The following is a 20,900-nucleotide window of genomic DNA, read 5'->3' on the forward strand; positions in this document are numbered from 1 at the left end:
GTAGGTTCTTATTTCCCATTGCTTTTGGAGTCTGCCCCCAGTGGGTAAGGTTGGTTCAGTGGGTTGTGTAGGCTTCCTAGTGGAGGGGACTGATGCCTGGGTTCTGGTGGATGAGACTGGATCTTGTCTTTCTGGTGGGCTGGACTGCATCCGGTGGTGTGTTTTGGGATGTCTGTGATCTTATGATTTTAGCCAGCCTCTCTGCTAATGGGTAGGGTTGTGTTCCTGCCTTGCTAGTTGTTTGGCATAGGGTGTCCAGCAGTGTAGCTTGCTGTTCATTGAGTGGAACTGGGTCTTAGTGTTGAGATGGAGATCTCTCGATGAGCTTTCGCCATTTGATAATATGTGGAGCTATGAGGTCTCTGGTAGACCAATGTCCTGAACTTGGCTCTCCCACCTCAGAGGCTCAGGCCTGACACCCAGCCGGAGCACCAAGACCCTGTCAGCCATGTGGCTTAGAAGAAAAGGGAGAAAATAAATAAATTAATTAAATTAAATAGTTATTAAAATAAAAAATAAAACAATTATTAAAAATAGAAAAATTTAAAAGTAATTTTAAAAAGAAAGAGAGAAAGAAGAGAGCAACCAAACCAAAAAAAGCAAATCCAATGATAACAAGCGCTAAAAACTATACATAAAACAAAACATGGACAGACCGAAACCTAGGACAAATGGTAAAAGTAAAGCTATACTGACAAAATCACACAAAGAAGCATACACATACACACTCACAAAAAAGAGAAAAAAAGGAAAAAATAACATATATATATATATATATATAAGAAGGAAGAGAGCAACCAAATAAATAAACAAATCTGCCAATGATAATAAGCTCTAAATACTAAACTAAGATAAGCATAAAACCAGAAACAAGTTACATACAGAAAGCAAACCCCAAGTCTGCAGTTGTTCCCAAAGTCCACCACCTCACTTCTGGGATGATTTGTTTTCTAATCAGGTATTCCAGTGATGCAGGGTACATCACGTTGATTGTAGAGATTTAATCCACTGCTCCTGAGGCTTCTGGGAGAGATTTCCCTTTCTCTTCTTTGTTCGTGAAGCTCCTGGGGTTCAGCTTTGGATTTGGCCCCGCCTCTGCATGTAGGTCGCCGGAGGGTGTCTGTTCTTTGTCTAGACAGGACGGGGTTAAAGGAGCAGCTCATTAGGGGGCTCTGACTCACTCAGGCTAGGGGGAACGAGGGGTATGGGATGCGGGGTGAGCCTGTGGCTGCAGATCCTGGTGTGACATTACACCAGCCTGAGGCGCACCGTGAGTTCTCCCGGGGAAGTTGTTCCTGGATCACGGGACCCTGGCAGTGGCGGGCTGCACAAGCTCCCAGGAGGGGAGGTGTGGACAGTGACTTGTGCTCGCACACAGGCTACTTGGTGGCTGCAGTAGCAGCCTTAGTGTTTTGTGCCCGTCTCTGCGGTCCGCGCTGATAGCCGCGGCTCGTGCCTGTCTCTGGAGCTCCTTTAAGCAGCGCTCTTAATCCTCTCTCCTCGTGCACCCAAAACAATGGTTTCTTGCCTCTTCGGCAGCTCCATGCTTTTTCCAGGACCCCCTCCTGGCTAGCTGTGGGCACTAGCCCCCTTCAGGCTGTGTTCATGCAGCCAACCCCAGTCCTCTCCGTGGGATCTGACCTCTGAAGCCCGAGCCTCAGCTCCCAGCCCCACCCGCCCCGGCGGGTGAGCAGACAAGCCTCTCGGGCTGGTGAGTGCTGGTTGGCACCGATCCTCTGTGCGGGAATCTCTCCGCTTTGCCCTCTGCACCCCTGTGGCTGCGCTCTCCTCTGCGGCTCCGAAGCTTTCCCCCTCTGCCACCTGCAGTCTCTGCCCGCGAAGGGGCTTCCTAGTGTGTGGAAACCTTTCCTCCTTCACGGCTCCCTCCCACTGGTGCAGGTACCATCCCTATTCTTTTGTCTCTGTTTATTCTTTTTCCCTACCCAGGTACGTGGGGGGTTTCTTGCCTTTTGGGAGGTCTGAGGTCTTCTGCCAGCGTTCAGTAGGTGTTCTGTAGGAGTTGTTCCACATGTAGATGTATTTTTGATGTATTTGTGGGGAGGAAGGTGACCTCCATGTCTTACTCCTCCACCATCTTGAAGGCCCCCCTGACTGTTTTGTTAATACACAATGAATGCTTCACTGAAAATTCCATTTGCTGTGACCTGGACTTTAATATGCAGCTGGAAAGTTCCATACATTTGCCAAATCTGTCTCTGCTGTGCATGCAGTTCTCCTTGTCAATATTCTTGTAATGTGTGCTTAACTTTGTTTTCCTATGTGTGTGTGTGTGTATTTATATCCAAACTTTATTTAGAGTAGTTTTATATTCGGAGCAAAACTAAGAGGGAGGTACAGAGATATACCCCCTGCCTGCACACATGCACAGCCTCCCCATTATTAATATCCCCCACCAAATGGTACAACTTTTTCCCAAGGATGAACCTGTGTGGACACCTCATCATCACCCAAAGTTTGTGGTTTACATTAGGGTTCACTGTTGATGTTGCAGTCTGTGGGTTTGGACAAATGTATAATGACATGTATCCATCATTACAGTATCATACAAAGTATTTTCATTGCCCTAAAAATCCTCTGTGCTCCACCTATTCATCCCTCCCACTTCCCAACCTGTCAACCACTGATCTTTTTGCTGTTTCCATAGTTTCACCTTCTCTAGAATGTCCTAGGGTTGGAATCATCATGTAGTGGCCTTTTCAGATTGGTTTCTTTCACTTAGTGCATTTACGTTTCCTCCATGTCATTTCATGGCCTGATAGCTCATTTCCTACAGTGCTAAAGAAGATTCCGTCCTATGATATAATTTTTGTGGTAAAGGGACATGATAATTCCAGAGTGTGTAACGCAAGCATTACGTGAATGAACCAGAACTTTTCTTAGCTTAGACATGCTTTCCTATTAATGATGTGATGTTATATCACCACACAGCAGTAAGGCACATAGGGTGACCAACCCTCCCAGTTTGTCCAGTGCTGCCCCAGTTTTAGCACTGACAGTCCTGTACCCAGAGAAGAACTTCAGTGTCAGATACATGGGAGGGTTGCTCACCCCAAGTCGATTTTTAAAATCAAAGATACAAATTCACAGTTATAATATAGAATAATTACTGTAAAAGGCCAAGATATTATGATTCAAATATGAATATGAATTACAAATGGCTATAGATTCTTTAAAGGAGGGTCTTGCTATCTTTATATATCTATATCTATGGCTTGTCTGTTTAAGCAGCAGGATTCCCCCCACGCCTTGAAGGTAAAAGTGGAGATATTTGGTGCCTTAAACAATGGTTTTGATATTTCTTTTCTCTGCAGACTCACTGGATCCAGTGTTCCTGACCTTATTGTGAGTATGAGCAACCAGATGTGGCTACATCTACAGTCTGATGACAGCATTGCCTCGCCTGGATTTAAAGCTGTTTACCAAGGTATGGCCCGAACACACTTAGCAGCATTTAAAACCAGCTTTCCTGCAGAGGGCCAGGACCATTTTCTGTGTGTTAGGTGTAAATAAAACTGACAAGTCGGAACAATGTTTAAAAATAAGGACTAATTATTTGCAACTTCTGTAATTAAAGTTCTACTTATAGCTTGTTTCTGCAAGGGAGAAACGTTAACTTCTTGAAAGCTTGGCTCGCCGTTACTGTGGCAAAACGAAGATTGAGATCAAGTATAAAATGTAAGCCAGGAAATGTGTTCACACTTGTCGATCTTGGCATTTTAGCTCTTCCTGAGGGAAGTTGTTATGCTTATAACTAAGGGAAGCATTTTGAACAAAGTATGAATTTGAGTGGCATCAACTCGATGAAGTTTATTGTATATATCCACAGGTACAAATGTGTGGGTTTCTAATGGAAGACAGGGAAATCTAGACAGAGTTGGAAAAAATCTACTAAGTACTTGTGTAGGAGAAAGATAACCTTGCTTTGAGAGTTATGAGTTATGCTTGCTCTGGAGAAGAGAATGCTCCTTCAGGGAGGTTGGCTTCGTCTCTGAGTCATGAGATGATGAGGAGCTGCCACCGCAGTGAACCGTTTGCCGTGGTGAAGTATCTGCTGTGCGGTGACCAGGGCCCCGGACTCTGTGTCCTGCCTCTTTAAACAGCCTCACTGGACTGTTCCACCTATATTGTTTCCTCTGGAGCTCCTAGGAAACACATCTCTTAACCGGAGTATATTGATTGGTATTTCTTAAAACGTTTTTTAATTATGAAAAACTTCAAAATGCAAACAGAAGTAGAAAGAATAATATAATGAACCTGAGATAACTACATTTACAAACTTTTTTGCAAGACTCCCAGATAGTCTGCTGTTGACTCGAGTATTGACTGTACATGCGGGACACAGCTGCCCCATCCATGTGTTCCTCTAGATGGCCAGCCTCTGCTCAGCCCTGCCCTTCCTCAAGTGTCCTACATCTTTTGGGAAATCAATGATACTTCCTTCTATTAGACATTCCCAAAAGGTTCCGGGCTTACAGGCAAACCTTTATAAAATGACTACATCTTAAAAAAAATTAACTTCTCTCTTCCTATTCCCACGAAAAAAAAAAAGAAAACCCTGTCCCACTGCCACCCTCACAAAAACAAAATCAACAAACCGCTTACTACTTCCACGTGTTCAGAGGTTTAGTTCACATAACCCCCTTCTTGTGCACTTTGGTTCTGAATGTGTCAGTGCAGCAGCCAGGCTAGCCCTCACCTGTCTTTCGGGGCACACCATGATCCATGGGTCAGTGTCTCTTGATCGCTAGAAACGGTAAAGAACTGAGAATGAAACAAGGTAGAAGGGGAATCTGAGACTGGAATATGAAGAATAAAAATGACCTTCATGATCTTCCATCCTCAGGGCACCTAGAATAGCTGTCAGGAAGCACATCTGTTTTAACTGGCAAAAACACACACACATAAGAACACACAGACCATTTAACTTTCGATCTGTGCTTTCATGTTCTCTATGTCAGTAATTAAATAGTTTTGATTCAAGGAACATTTAAGAAGGCTTGTGAGCATGCTAAATTCTTCTTTTGGGTTATGCAAAAGCAAAATGGTGATGGATCACTGCTTGTATTTTCAGCTTAGACCCTTCGTATATTTGACTAAAAGAAGTAAATTGTTCTCCTGTGCCCAAAGATGAAATGTGTCCCCAGATATGATACAATGAACTTACTAACAATGTTTTATAAATTATTATATAAAACTACTTATATATGAAACTTAAAATATATATTTAAGCTGCCATTTTACATATACTGGCATACTTTCATTAAACCGCAACTAATTTGAAGTGAATTTCAGTAAGATTGAAAGGAACATATTCGCATCTTGAATTCAAGTTATAGTCATGAAAAGTCTTTTCAGAACCATTTTATACTATCTTACAAATACTTTTGCTCTGATAGTTGATCAGAATTACCAGGACAATTTTAAACAGACAATGTTTTTTTTTCACACACACACACACACTGTATTTTATTTTTACAAGAGATAAATAAACTGACACCAAGCATTGTAAGTGGATGACCACAACAAAAGCAACAATGACTGCAATTACCACAAACGAAACACACTCATACTATGTCATAATATTGACATTCAGTCCAGTAATCCTCCACTGTAACAGCTCCTTTACTTTTCAGTGAAAATTGATTTGTATATTTTTTGCCTCTGAGTCCTTGTGGGATTTTTTTCTTTAATTCAAACACAAAGTCATAAAAGTTATAATCATCCTCATCAGTTCACTCCGTCCCATGTAATTAATTTTTTTTCATCTTGATCTTTTGTTAGCACTTTTACAAATTCATCAGTTTTCCATTAGTGTTCTGAAAATGCTTATTCATTCAGTTCAGCAGTATAGTCAGTTACCAGAAAAATGTACTTGTCCTAGTCTATTCCATGAATACCTTGAAGATGAAACCCTTTTATAGGAACATTTTTGCAAAAGCATCAGAGTACACCCAGAACTGTCTGTAAATGACAAAAGACTTAAAAATGACCACGATTTTTAGATTTGATGAAAGTTCATAATAATGCAATTGACAAGGAAATTTAGTTATTTCTGAGATATACATTTTACGGTAATAACTAGAATTATGACTTATAACATTATACCAGAACATATAAGATTTTTAGAAATTTCATGTTATGTCTGAAACATTTATATTAACATATTTCCATACAAATAACCCAAAGAAAGTTTAGTATTAGTTGTTTCGTTTGTATACTGCAGGTTCTTATTAGTCATCAATTTTATACACATCAGTGTATACATGTCAATCCCAATCGCCCAATTCAGCACACCACCATCCCCACCGCTCTGCAGTTTCCCCCCCTTGGTGCCCATACGTTTGTTCTCTACATCTGTGTCTCAACTTCTACCCTGCAAATTGGTTCGTCTGTACCATTTTTCTAGGTTCCACATACATGCATTAATATACGGTATTTGTTTTTCTCTTTCTGACTTACTTCACTCTGTATGACAGTCTCTAGGTCCATCCACGTCTCAACAAATGACCCAATTTCGTTCCTTTTTATGGCTGAGTAATATTCCATTATATATATGTACCACATCTACTTTATCCATTCATCTGTCGATGGGCATTTAGGTTGCTTCCATGACCTGGCTATTGTGAATAGTGCTGCAGTGAACATTGGGGTGCATGTGTCTTTTTGAATTATGGTTTTCTCTGGGTATATGCCCAGTAGTGGGATTGCTGGATCATATGGTAGTTCTATTTGTAGTTTTTAAAGGAACCTCCATACTGTTCCCCATTGTGGCTGTATCAATTTACAATCCCACCAACAGTGCAAGAGGGTTCCCTTTTCTCCACACCCTCTCCAGCATTTGTTGTTTGTAGATTTTCTGATGATGCCCATTTTAACTGGTGTGAGGTGATACTTCATTGAAGTTTTGATTTGCATTTCTCTAATGATTAGTGATACTGAGCAGCTTTTCATGTGCTTCTTGGCCATCTGTATGTCTTCTTTGGAGAAATGTCTATTTAGGTCTTCTGCCCATTTTTGGATTGGGTTGTTTGTTTTTTTTAATATAGAGCTGCATGAGCTGTTTATATATTTTGGAGATTAATCCTTTGTCCGTTGATTCGCTTGCAAATATTTTCTCCCATTCTGAGGGTTATTTTTTCGTCTTGTTAATGGTTTCCTTTGCTGTGCGAAAGCTTTGAAGTTTCATTAGGTCCCACTTGTTTATTTTTGTTTTTATTTCCATTACTCTAGGAGGTGGATCAAAAAAGATCTTGCTGTGATTTATGTCACACAGTGTTCTTCCTATGTTTTACTCTAAGAGTTTTATAGTGTCTGGTCTTACATTTAGGTCTCGAATACTTTTTGAGTTTATTTTTGTGAATGGTGTTAGGGAGTGTTCTAATTTCATTCTTTTACATGTAGCTGTCCAGTTTCCCCAGCACCACTTATTGAAGAGATTGTCTTTTCTCCATTGTATATCTTTGCCTCCTTTGTCATAGATTAGCTGACCATAGATGCATAGGTTTATCTCTGGGCTTTCTATCTTGTTCCATTGATCTGTATTTCTGCTTTTGTGCCAGTACCATATTGTCTTGATTACTGTAGCTTTGTAGTATAGTCTGAAGTCAGGGAGTCTGATTCCTCCAGCTCCATTTTTTTCCCTCAAGACTGCTTTGGCTATTCGGGGTCTTTTGTGTCTCCATACAAATTTTAAGATGATTTGTTCTAGTTCTGTAAAAAATGCCATTGGTAACTTGATAGGGATTGCATTGAATCTGTAGATTGCTTTGGGTAGTATAGTCATTTTCACAATATTGATTCTTCCAATCCAAGAACGTGGTATATCTCTCCATCTGTTGGTATCATCTTTAATTTCTTTCATCAGTGTCTTATAGTTTTCTGCATAAAGGTCTTTTGTCTCCCTAAGTAGATTTATTCCTAGATATTTTACTCTTTTTGTTGCAATGGTAAATGGGAGTGTTTCCATAATTTCTCTTTCAGATTTTTCATCATTAGTGTATAAGAATGCAAGAGATTTCTGTGCATTAACTTTGTTTGGTAAATCCTGCAGCTTTACCAAATTCATTGATTAGCTCTAGTAGTTTTCTGGTGGCATCTTTAGGATTCTCTATGTATAGTATCATGTCATCTGCAAACAGTGAAAATTTTACTTCTTCTTTTCCAATTTGGATTCCTTTTATTTCTTTTTCTTCTCTGATTGCCATGGCTAGGACTTCCAAAACTATGTTGAAAAATACTGGTGAGAGTGGACATCCTTGTTTCATTCCTGATCTTAGAGGAAATGCTTTCAGTTTTTCACCATTGAGAATGATGTTTGCTGTGGGTTTGTTGTATATGGCCTTTATTATGTTGAAGTAGGTTCCCTCTATGCCCACTTTCTGGAGAGTTTTCATCATAAATGGGTGTTGAATTTTGTCAAAAGCTTTTTCTGCATCTATTGAGATGATCATATGGTTTTTATTCTTCAATTTGTTAATATGGTGTATCACATTGATTGATTTGCATATATTGAAGAATCCTTGCATCCCTGGGATAAATCCCACTTGATCATGGTGTATGATCCTTTTAATGTGTTGTTGGATTCTGTTTGCTAGTATTTTGTTGAAGATTTTTGCATCTATATTCATCAGTGATATTGGTCTGTAGTTTTCTTTTTTTGTAGTATCTTTGGTTTTGACATCAGGGTGATGGTGGCCTCATAGAATGAGTTTGAGAGTGTTCCTTCCTCTGCAATTTTTTGGAAGAGTTTGAGAAGGATGGGTGTTAGCTCTTCTCTAAATGTTTGAGAGAATTCACCTGTGAAGCCATCTGGTCCTAGACTTTTGTTTGTTGGAAGATTTTTAATCACAGTTTCAATTTCATTACTTGTGATTGGTCTATTCATATTTTCTACTTCTTCCTGGTTGTCTTGGAAGGTTATAGCTCTCTAAGAATTTGTCCATTTCTTCCAGGTTGTCCATTTTAGTGGCATAGAGTTGCTTGTAGTAGTCTCTTAGGATGCTTTGTATTTCTGCGGTGTCTGTTGTAACTTCTCCTTTTTCATTCCTAATTTTATTGATTTGAGTCCTCTCCCTCTTTTTCTTGATGAGTCTGGCTAATGGGTTATCAATTTTGTTTATCTTCTCAAAGAACCAGCTTTTAGTTTTATTGATCTTTGTTATTGTTTTCTTTGTTTCTATTTCATTTATTTCTGCTCTGATCTTTATGATTTCTTTCCTTTTTCTAACTTTGGGTTTCATTTGTTCTTCTTTCTCTAGTTCCTTTAGGTTTAAGGTTAGATTGTTTACTTGAGATTTTTCTTGTTTCTTGAGGTAGGCTTGTATAGCTATAAGCTTCCCTCTTAGAATTGCTTTTGCTGCATTCCATAGGTTTTGGATTGTCGTGGTCTCATTGTAATTTGGTTGTAGGTATTTTTTGATTTCCTCTTTGATTTCTTCAGTGATCTCTTGGTTATTTAGTAACGTATTGTTTAGCCTCCATGTGTTTGTGTTTTTTATGGTTTTTTTCCCTGTAATTCATTTCTAATTTCATAGCGTTGTGGTCAGAAAAGATGCTTGATATGATTTCAGTTTTCTTAAATTTACTGAGGCTTGATTTGTGACCCAAGATGTGAGCTATCCTGGAGAATGTTCTGTGCACACTTGAGAAGAAAGTGTAACCTGTTGTTTTGGATGGAATGTCCTATAAATATCAATTAAATCTTTCTGGTCTGTTGTGTCATTTAAAGCTTCTGTTTCCTTATTTATTTTCATTTTGGATGATCTGTCTAGTGGTGTAAGTGAGGTGTTAAAGTCCCCCACTATTATTGTGTTATTGTCGATTTCCTCTTTTATAGCTGTTAGCAGTTGCCCTATGTATTGAGGTGCTCCTATGTTGGGTTCATATATATTTCTAATTGTTATATCTTCTTCTTGGATTGATCCCTTGATCATTATGTAGTGTCCTTCCTTGTCTCTTGTAACATTCTTTATTTTAAAGTCTATTTTATCTGATATGAGTATAGCTACTCCAGCTTTCTTTTGATTTCCATTTGCATGGAATATCTTTTTCCATCCCCTTACTTTCAGTCTGTATGTGTCCCTAGGTCTGAAGTGGGTCTCTTGTAGACAGCATATATACGGGTCTTGTTTTTGTATCCATTCAGCAAGCCTGTGTCTTTTGGTTGGAGCATTTAATCTATTCACATTTAAGGTAATTATCGATATGTATGTTCCTATGACAGTTTTCTTAATTTTTTGGGTTTGTTTTTGTAGATCCTTTTCTTCTCTTTTGTTTCCCACTTAGAGAGGTTCCTTTAGCATTTGTTACAGAGCTGGTTTGGTGGTGCTGAATTCTCTTAGCTTTTGCTTGTCTTTAAAGCTTTTGATTTCTCCATTGAATCTGAATGAGATCCTTGCCTTGTAGAGTAATCTTGGTTGTAGATTCTTCCCTTTGATCAATTTAAGTATATCATGCTACTCCTTTCTGGCTTGTAGAGTTTCTGCTGAGAAATCAGCTGTTAACCTTATGGGGATTCCCTTGTATGTTATTTTTCGTTTTTTCCTTGCTGCTTTCAATAATTTTTCTTTGTCTTTAGTTTTTGCCAATTTGATTACTATGTGTCTTGGTGTGTTTCTCCTTGGGTTTATCCTGTATGGGACTCACTGCGCTTCCTAGACTTGGGTTGCTGTTTCCTTTCCCATGTTAGAGAACTTTTCGACTATAATGTCTTCAGGTATTTTCTCGGGTCCTTTCTCTCTCTCTTCTCCTTCTGGGACCCCTATAATGCGAATGTTGTTGGGTTTAATGTTGTCCCAGAGGTCTCTTAGGCTGTGTTCATTTCTTTTCATTCTTTTTTCTTTATTCTGTTCCACAGCAGTGAATTCTACCATTCTGTCTTCCAGGTCACTTATCCATTCTTCTGCCTCAGTTATTCTGTCTTCACTATCATTATTCTGAATTCTTTTTCTGGAAGGTTGCCTGTCTCCACTTCATTTAGTTGTTTTTCTGGGGTTTTATCTTGTTCCTTCATCTGCTACATAGTCCTCTGCCTTTTCACATTGTCTATCTTCTGTGAATGTGGTTTTTGTTCAACAGCCTGCAGGATTGTAGTTCTTCTTGCTTTTTCTGTCTGCCCTCTGGTGGATGAGGCTATCTAAGAGGCTTGTGTAAGTTTCCTGTTGGGAGGGACTGGTAAACAGACAATTTTTAAACAGAGAATTTTTACTGACACACACAAGATCTATTATTTGAAAGAAATGGCTCATGATAAACTATAATCTAAGAAAATATACAATAAGAATTCAGAATAAAACATTAATATATGTTCCACATAACTTTTTTTTTTAATCAATTAATTCATTTTTATTTTTGGCTGCTTTGGGTCTTTGTTGCTGTGCACAGGCTTTCTCTAGTTGTGGTGAATGGTGGCTACTCTTTGTTGTGGTGCACGGGCTTCTCATTGAGGTGGCTTCTCTTGTTGCGGAGCACGGACCCTAGGCGCACAGGCTTCATTAGTTGTGGCATGCAGGCTCAGTAGTTGTGGCACATGGGCTTCATTGCTCTGTGGCAAGTGGGATCTTCCTGGACCAGGGATCGAACCCATGTCCCCTGCATTGGCAGGCAGATTCTTAACCAGTGTGCCACTAGGGAAGTCCCCACATAACTTTTAAATTATCAAAACTTTAGATACTTTCCTTAAGTTTCAAAATTCTAAGGAAGTAACAAATTTAAAAGAACAGTAATACAATAAAATTGGTGGGGTTTTTTTTGGATTATTTTACTGTAGGGGATCTGTTACAAAGAAAGAAATAATTTGTAAGTTATTGTCGGGAAAAATTAGGAAAGTGACATGGGAGGAGATGCAGTTGATTATTACCCTGTGGATATTGAAGACTTCTGCATCTATTAGCAATTTTGTTTCCGTGTTGCTAATGGTCTGTATATGCATTTTCTTTGAATTCTCCTTCAGAGCAGTTTGTTAAATCTTACTAATTTCTTCATTAATTACAGAGTTCATTGAAATCTTTGACATGACAGATGTTTGCATACATAAGTGAAAATGAAAGAAATATTAAACTGGAGAGCTGGGATTTTATTTTATTCAGTTTTACTTTGTGAATTTGAATAACGAAACAGTATGCTCTTGTCTTCCAAGTGTCCACTGTAGGGTAGTCAGGAGCTGGAAAAAAAGCAGCTAGTGGTTACTGCATACCAAGCCAATGAGGCAGGTAATTAAAAGCGTCTCCCAATGTCAAAACAATAAAGATGGTAGGTGATGGTGTCATGAGTCCAACAGTGAAGGCAGCATAACAGGGCTACACCCTTGCCTTGTGGGATGAAGGATAATAGTCACAGCATTGAAAAGTCCTGTGGTGACGAGGGGGCTCCACAGGAGTGTCCTTATATACAAAGTGTGAAAAACTCCTCCTTGCTGGAGACATGGGCTGCAATGGGGACTTCATGACTCTTTTTTAATAAGAAATGCTACGAGAAAAAATGGTATTTACATCCCATGCGAAGGTTAGGACTTGAATGCACAGATAATTGCTGAATACTTCTGACATTTGGGTTTTTAGAGTTGACCTTTAATTGAACTTCTACATGACTGTGCCTTATTTAAGAAAGCACAGCAGAGATATAATCCTTTCCACATGACCTGCACTGGCTACTGCTTTTGGTAGAATCTAAATGCATCCGTGAAATACCAGACACTTCCCAACAGGGCAAATGACAGTAAATTAAGTCATGCAGTTTGAAGACACATATCATACAGACTAGGATAAAGGCTCGAGAGAGGAGCATCTTTCCTGGATTGAGGATCCTTAACTACTAAGGGATGTCAGTCTTCTCAATTACAATACAAATGTTCTTCCAACTGTCCTGTTTCAGTTCGAATGACCGTACAGCATTCATTATAATCACATTTACTTCTAATTAGTAACTGTCTGTTAACAGTGTTGATAGCCTATTAGTGGCTACAACCTAAAATGTCATGGAAATGTGGATGGCTGTCAATCCTTGAAAAATTGCCAGTTCAAAGCCATTTATTATTTTTGACAGAACAATATTCTGTAGTTAAAAAGATAATTAAAACGAGGACTAATATAAGATTTGAGAACTTTAAAAATTGAGAGAATATATCAAAAGAAGACATCCTATGGACCTAGAGATTATCATACTAAGTGAAGTAAGCCAGAGAAAGACAAATATCATATGATATCACTTATATGTGGAATCTAAAAGAAAAAGATACAAATAAACTTATTTACAAAACAGAAGTAGAGTCACAGATGTGGAAAACAAACTTATAGTTACCAAAAGGGAAAGGGGCAGGGAGAGATAAATTAGGAGATTGGGATTAACATATACACACTACTATGTACAAAATAGATAAACAACAAAGACCGACTGCATAGCACATGGAACTATACTCAATATTTTATATATTATATACATACATATAACTGAGTCAGTGTGCTGTACACCTGAAACTAACATGACATTTTAAATCAACTATATGTCAATAAAGAAACAAAGTAAAATAAATAAATTAATTAATTTTAAAAAAGAAGACATTCTCAAAACTGTTATTTCCAGAGTGCTATGTTAAGCTATCAATTGGAGATAAAATAAAAACCATTTGTAAAGGTGAGCATCAAATACATAAATAATTACACTATTTGATTGAAAATATTGTTGTGTATTGTATTATCAGAAAATATATACAGCTGATACTTACACACAGTTTCACTTTCTAGGTTTTGATATTGCGTGATTTTAACTAACACCACTGTGATAGTTTAGCATACAGGCTCTGAAGCCAGAGTACCCAAGGTCCTCACTCTGCCACTTAGCTGGGCAAGCTGTTTAAACTCTCTGTGTGTCAGACTCCTCATTTTTTTAAAAAGGGAGAAAATAATAATGACACCAATTTCAGTAGTATGTTGTAAAAATCAATTGACCTAAAATGTGGAAAGCACGTAGAGTGAGAAATGCTATTATTTGCATATGCATTTTCCTCTTTTAATTTTGAGTTTATTCTACAAGTAAGAATTTTTTATTGCTTATAGTAAAATATGTAAGAATTGTAAGTGTCCTTTCCAGGTTACTTCCTCCAGGCAACAGCTCTCAATATTTCCTTTTGTGTCCTTCCAGAATTTTCAATACATACAACACCAAGCCTGAAGTCATGCTTTGTCTCTTGGCTTATAAACTCTAGACGAACTTTGATGGACAAGAAATGTCACACCATCTTATTTTAAAGTCAATTTGAATTTCTTTCAGAGGCTCCATCCTAACCACGAGGCAGTAAATTTAACCTTGGTTGTGACTGGAGGGGCCCCACGTCAGCCCTTTCCTTCCTGTCCACCCCTATCTCACCAAGATGTTGAAAATTCCTGAGCATTGTGGGGATACAAAACGTTTGGGGGTCCTCAAAGATTTGAGTCATGCTTGTTACTCTGACACTTTGGGCACGGTTGTCTCACACAGAAGCTCCCCCAGTGAGCCTTGCACTGGCAGCCTCCCCTCCCCACGGGCACAGTGGTGTTGAAGCAGCCTCTTGGGGATGATGGGTCGGGAGAACTCTGGGTCCACACCACCCACCTGTGGACCTGCATCACCAGGCTCTCAGCCTTGGGTGCCTCTGGGTTTCTCCATTTGCTCCCACCTCTGTCACCTCCCCCCAGGTTGCCTAGGGAGCATATGTACTCACTCAACTTAGTCTTTCAAGGAAGAGTTTATGATAGAGTAGCTGGGGCAAAGAAGCACAGAGGAAGGCTTGGCTGTGCTTGGTAATCACAGGGTGTGGAAGGGTGAGCAGAGAAAAACTCAGAAACTAAAATACAAATGTAATCACTGTGGAGAGCTCAAGGCCAGCGGAAGGAAAATAAACATAAATTACCTTGCTAGACTTGTGTTTGTATGTGTATATGTAATTTATATATGTTTACATATACATATATACATACATCTGTGTATATAAATATATGGAGGGAGAGAATATGCTGATAATTAAGAAAATTATTGGCAAATATTTTGCAAAGTTTAAAAAATGAGAATTCTTTAGGGAGATATGTCATACATCTAAGAAAGCGATCAAAGAGAGGTGGGTTTTGGGCTTCCCTGGTGGCGCAGTGGTTGAGAGTCCGCCTGCCGATGCAGGGGACACGGGTTCGTGCCCCGGTCCGGGAAGATCCCACATGCCTTGGAGCAGCTGGGCCCATGAGCCATGGCCGCTGAACCTGCGTGTCCGGAGCCTATGCTCCGCAACAGGAGAGGCCACAACAGTGAGAGGCCTGTGTACCGCAAAAAAAAAAAAAAAAAAAAAAAAAAGAGGTGGGTTTTATTCGTTTAAAACCTTTTTACATATGAAAATATTTAATTCAAAATAATCTACTCAAAAACCCAAAAGGTAAAAAATATGATGTAAATAATTATAATATAGCTGTATAAGCAATACTACTCATCTATTAAACTGTGTAAAACCTAAGGTGTATATAATATACAATTGTTATATATTATATAATTGCATATAATATATATAATTCATAAATACATAAATCATATATAATTCATACGTATATAAGTCATATATATGTAACTCACATATATGTATAATTAATATATATATGTAATAGAATAATATATATAGAAAGCTAACCCGCTTAGTGCATAGTTTTTCTACTTTATATTTCAAAATTCCTATCATATTTAAGGTAAACACTGAGGATCAAAAACAAATTTTGTAAACCAATCTTACATTTAGTAATACAGAAGGATTCTTGCTAAAATATTATAATAATGTAATAGAGCTTGAGATTATATACTTTTTTTTTTTTTTTTTTTTTTTTGCGGTACGCGGGCCTCTCACTGTTGTGGCCTCTCCCGTTGTGGAGCACAGGCTCCGGATGCGCAGGCTCAGCGGCCATGGCTCACGGGCCCAGCCGCTCTGCGGCATGTGGGATCTTCCCGGACCGGGGCACGAACCCGTGTCCCCTGCATCAGCAGGCGGACTCTCAACCACTGTGCCACCAAGGAAGCCGGAGATTATATAAATTTAAAATAACATACATTATATATTACAGCAGATTGTTTTTATTTAATAGAAGAGAAAGGAAAACAAAATCTCAATTCAGGGGTGGGCTTTCCACGACCACTGTCTCTTCTAGCACTGAGGAAGGTTGACAAGAAGCAAGCACATAACGTCTGGATATTCAAAGAAATACGAGTTTGCAATGCTGGTGGCCCTGCCTTTTTATGGCTTCACTCTCTATAGTTAAGTGGGTTAACTTTGGATCAATTTCATCACAAAAATAATGTTCAGTTAGACTTCATTACACATGTGGATGAACTGATTTCCACAAATCATGTTTTATATAATTTACCATAGCTATTTAAATTTTAGCAGGGGGTAAATTAAAGGAAATGTTCCCTGTGATGTGCTGCTGTGTGGTAAAACAAGACCTATTTTAGGCTCATGCTAAGAATTGTTTCAATAAAAGTTGAGCTCAACAATACTGTTTGATACCAGAAACAGAATTGTCTCCTAGGTCCTGTGAACACACTGATCAAGGAGTGGTAAAGATCAGTTTAGGTGTCTCAGTCTGTAATCTGTGATCCCAGGTGTTCGTGATGCACTGAAGAGGGGGAAATATTATCTAGTTCAGAGAACAGCATCTCTTCTCCATTCTTTTTTTTTGGCTGTACACAGGCCTCTCACTGCTGTGGCCTCTCCCGTTGCACTCTGGACGCGCAGGCTCAGCAGCCATGGCTCACGGGCCCAGCCGCTCTGCGGCATGTGGGATCTTCCCGGACCGGGGCACGAACCCGTGTCCCCTGCATCGGCAGGTGGACTCTCAACCACTGCACTGCCAGGGAAGCCCTCTTCATTCTTAGTGGATAGCATTGCTGTTATAGTATCAAGGTTGTTTAATCTTTGAGATACTTGTGATGGTTGATTTTATGGGTCAGCTTGACTGGCCACAGGGTGCCCAAACATTTTGTCAAACATTATTCTGGGTGTGTCTGCAGGGCTGTTTCTGGATGAGGTTAACATTTGAAAGGGTGGACTGAGTAAAACAGATCAGCCTCCCCAGTGTGGGTAGGCCTCATCCAATCAGTTGAAGGTCTGAATAGAACCACAGGCTGAATGAAGAAAAGTTGCTCTCTCTGCCTGTCTTTGAGCTAGAACATTGGGCATCTCCTGCCTTTGATCTCAGATTTGGACTGGAACTTACACCACTGGCTCTCTTGGGTCTGGACACCTCAGTTGCCATAATCATGTAAGCCAATTCCTTATAATAAATTAATTTCAATAGGTAGGTAGATAGATAGATAGAGTTGGAGGTGGATGTGGGGATAGAGACAGAGATAAAGATAGAAATATCCTATTCGTTCTGTTTCTCTGAAGAACCCTGACCAACACACTGTTTCTCTACTTGAATGGTTGGATTTGCTCCAGCTGCTAGGCACAGACCCTTCCTGGCCCTCTGTGTGAGTAATTGCACATTTAAAAGGGGTCCAAGTGGAGTTGAAGGTGCAGTCTGTGTGTGACCACTGAACAGAGGAAATCCCGCTGGTCCACACAGAAAGTGAGCCCATGGCCCTGGCCTTGTAGCCTGAAGCTGATACTCAGACAAGGTCAGGCAGGAACATGCCTGCCAATAACAGAGTGATGCCTAAAACCCTAAAGACGAAGTAGAGTCATGTGAAATAGCTTCATGTAAACTTTTGTTTTAATTTTGAGCAAAATCCAAGTTGAACCCACCAAGGATTTATAATGTGTATTTCCTTTTTCACAACCAATATGGTCTTGTATCTAAAGTGTATTTAAAAATGTTTTCAAAGACCTGATTTAAATCTATTACAAATTAACCTTTGTGCTGGATGCCGACTCTGAGCTGGATTTGTTTGGGAGGGTGTATGAGGGGAGCACTTTGAAATACCTGCAGGGAAGAGAAGGAAACAGAATGGGGCAGAGGGAGAAGCTGAGCAGTGTGTAGGTACGCCTGGTACCCTGGCCGAACCCAGGGAAACCTTGGGAGCTGGGACAGCCCTTCAGCGTTTTCCCAAACTGAAGCAAGAGGGCGGGGCTAGTACCATTAGCCATTGATGAGGGCTGCCCCCAGGGAGCGGGCACAACCCTGTTTGACGTGATTCCTGGAGAGGGATGCAGCTGTGAGCTCCAGCAGCTGAGAGGCTGAGTGCCTTGATTCTGAAGCAGGGACGTGGGTGGTACCCAGAGGTCCACTGCCCCACACACCGTCACTTCTCCCAACCTGGGCACGACTTCTCTAGGATTCTAACTGGCCTCATGTCCTAGAAAAACGTACGATACATACTCATGGCCATTTTTTGGCTTCTCCCTCTGCTGGTCTAGGTGGCTCCCCTAATGCCAGAAGGATGATTTCTGCACAAATTCCCAAGGTGCCTGCGGTTAGACCTTTCATGGGTATCGTCTGCTTCTCACTCTGTGTGTGGGTTCAGGTCAGCTGGGGCCCTTGGTAGTGTACAAGACAGTGGGGTGTGTAAGGTCTGTGGGTCTGTGACGCTGAGGCTGCATTGCAGGGACGTTTCTGTGAGAAGGAGCGGGTATACAAATCCTGGAAAGTCCGTCACAGGATCTGTGCCCCACCAGTGCCAGCAGACGGAGTGTGTTAACACCTTTCTCCTGTCTTCCCATTCCGTTCTCTGCCTGGTGACTGAATGGCCTTCTGTACCTGCACCTGGCCTGCCCTCCACATGGCCCAAGCACAGCAGATGAGATAAAATCCTCATCCTCTCCAGACGGCTGCCTCTGTACTACGCTGAGGCCACGCTTGTACCTTGTATGTCACACCCTTTCTCCCATCAGTGCTTGTGTGATTCTCTTCCTTGAGGGTCCCCAAACACTCTCTCCACCCAGGAATGTCCTCGCTGTCCATTAAGACCCATCTTGAGTGTGGTCCATGGGCAGAGGCTTTTCCCTGGACATTAGTTTGTTTTCATTTTTACTATTGCAAAAGGAGTCATGTGTAAGTGGGTATTTGGGGAATGGTTAATTTTGAACATTTACTGTGTAATGTTTATATATGTTATATATATACATTATATATGTAATGTTTATGTTTGTATACAATATCTGAAAATGTTGAGACTAAACTATTATTTGCTAGGAATAAGTAGTGATTCATTGAATTTTTTCTAGTAGGTATTTTTTTCTCCAGGAATATGAGTTAGAGCGTGACTGGGTTTATGTTGAGCGTATAAGTGAACTTCTCAATCAGAGGCTCACTAGACGGCTGACAGTGGAATCAGCAGTCAGTTTGCATGGAACTGGCCCTGTTGAGAGTTGCCCAGTTTTATTAGTCAGTTTTGAACTATGCAGTATTTTTGTGTGTGTGCTAAAAACAGGAGTTATAAGAGAAATTCTTACGGTTTGTAGAAACTACTCCATGGATGCGTGCTGCTTCTAACAACCCTGGTTGCCTCCTTTGGGTTGTTAATTCTGTAGTTTATACATTTAACTGCAAAAAACCAAAACCTCATTTTAAGACATTATTTTATAGACAGTGAGAGTCATATAAAGATCTTAGAACAGAGTGAGTTTAAAGAAGGAAAAGAAAACCATGATTATATTGCGACTTTACCTTTGCAAAGCTCTTCTAGAGAATATTTATATATTATTCTTATAAATGAGCAGCAAAGTAATGTGTGTAAAAACTAATGTAGCAAAATTAGAAAAATGGCATCTCAGCTAAAAGATCTCTCATTTGAACATTATTAGAAGCCTCTTCATCAGATGGCTCTCTTTCATTTTACCAAGATTACTAGTAACGGTGAATATAAAAATTAAATCTGTATAATAACTCTTGGGTATGAATTTTCTCGGAGCTGTGGTTAATGAAATTAAAAAATTATATAAGCTGTATTATAATAGAGAAGTTATGTTTAGAAAGCAAAACATACTGATAATTTGGTTAGACATTTACATTTAAACCATTTAATAGCCTGACATATTAATAATTGAGTGTTTGAGGCTGAAATCATCTGGTTCTGTTTGTTTGCTGTTTTCTTCCGTTTGCTTCTGAATCTTCCAAACTGACCCAACCCATGTTCAGTTGTTCTACCTACAGACTAATAGTATTAACATAGGATATCATTAACACAAAATAAAAAAAACCAAACACATGACAGCAACAAAACTACCTGCTAGAATAGTGCTGAGTTTAAGATAATTCCTCGTTCTTTTGTTGGATGGGTTCGTGTTGTTAAGATATGCGAACACTCACGACCGGCCGTGTTGTATCAGGAGCACCATTTACTCCAAAATTCTATTTTTTTTCCTGAGTTCCATGTCATGAGTGAATTATAAATACCGTCTCCTTTTCATACCGTGGGATCAGCCATTATTAAATATTTAAATACATCTGCATGGAGGAGCTGGTAGAGCAGGTGGAGCAGCGTGAGCGCATGAAAGGCTAATGTAGAAATTTGACTTTTAAATTCTAGGTTTAGGGGCCCCTCAGCTGCAGCTGCATCCCACTCTCCCTTCTTAACATTGATCCTCACAGATTAGGCTTCACTCTCACAGTAACCTGAGTTAGGGCATCGTGGAAGTGATCTGGGGTTCAGGGCTCTCTGAGGCCATTACTGCAGACTTGCTGGGAGACAGTTCCCATCTGTGTCTTCATGTTGGCAGAATGACATGCTGTGAGTGGTGTTTCTCATGGACAAAAGAGGGTGAGGAGTAACCGAAACTAAGGGGGACCTCTAGGTGACGTGTTTAGCTCTCTAGGTAAAATGAAGTGGCTATATTTTTTTTCTAGCCACCTTTGCTGCCTTCCTGCTTCTCCTGTGTCCTGAATGTTTGACTGACAACATACCCTGACCTCCCCACCACTTGGATTCTAGAGTCA

The 20,900-nt window shown here is 39.8% G+C and overlaps 1 protein-coding gene across 1 annotated transcript in view; it reads left to right on the forward strand.

Moving 5' to 3' along the window:
* CSMD1 (CUB and Sushi multiple domains 1) overlaps window positions 1-20,900 on the forward strand; it is a 1,813,702-nt gene that overhangs the window by 1,411,632 nt on the left and 381,170 nt on the right. The window contains exon 12 of the mRNA XM_032618622.1: window positions 3,333-3,445. Coding sequence (XP_032474513.1) covers window positions 3,333-3,445 — 113 coding nt within the window. The remainder of the gene's footprint in view (window positions 1-3,332; window positions 3,446-20,900) is intronic.

The sequence above is a fragment of the Phocoena sinus genome, chromosome 21 (assembly GCF_008692025.1).
Source record: "Phocoena sinus isolate mPhoSin1 chromosome 21, mPhoSin1.pri, whole genome shotgun sequence".
Lineage (NCBI taxonomy): Eukaryota > Metazoa > Chordata > Mammalia > Artiodactyla > Phocoenidae > Phocoena > Phocoena sinus.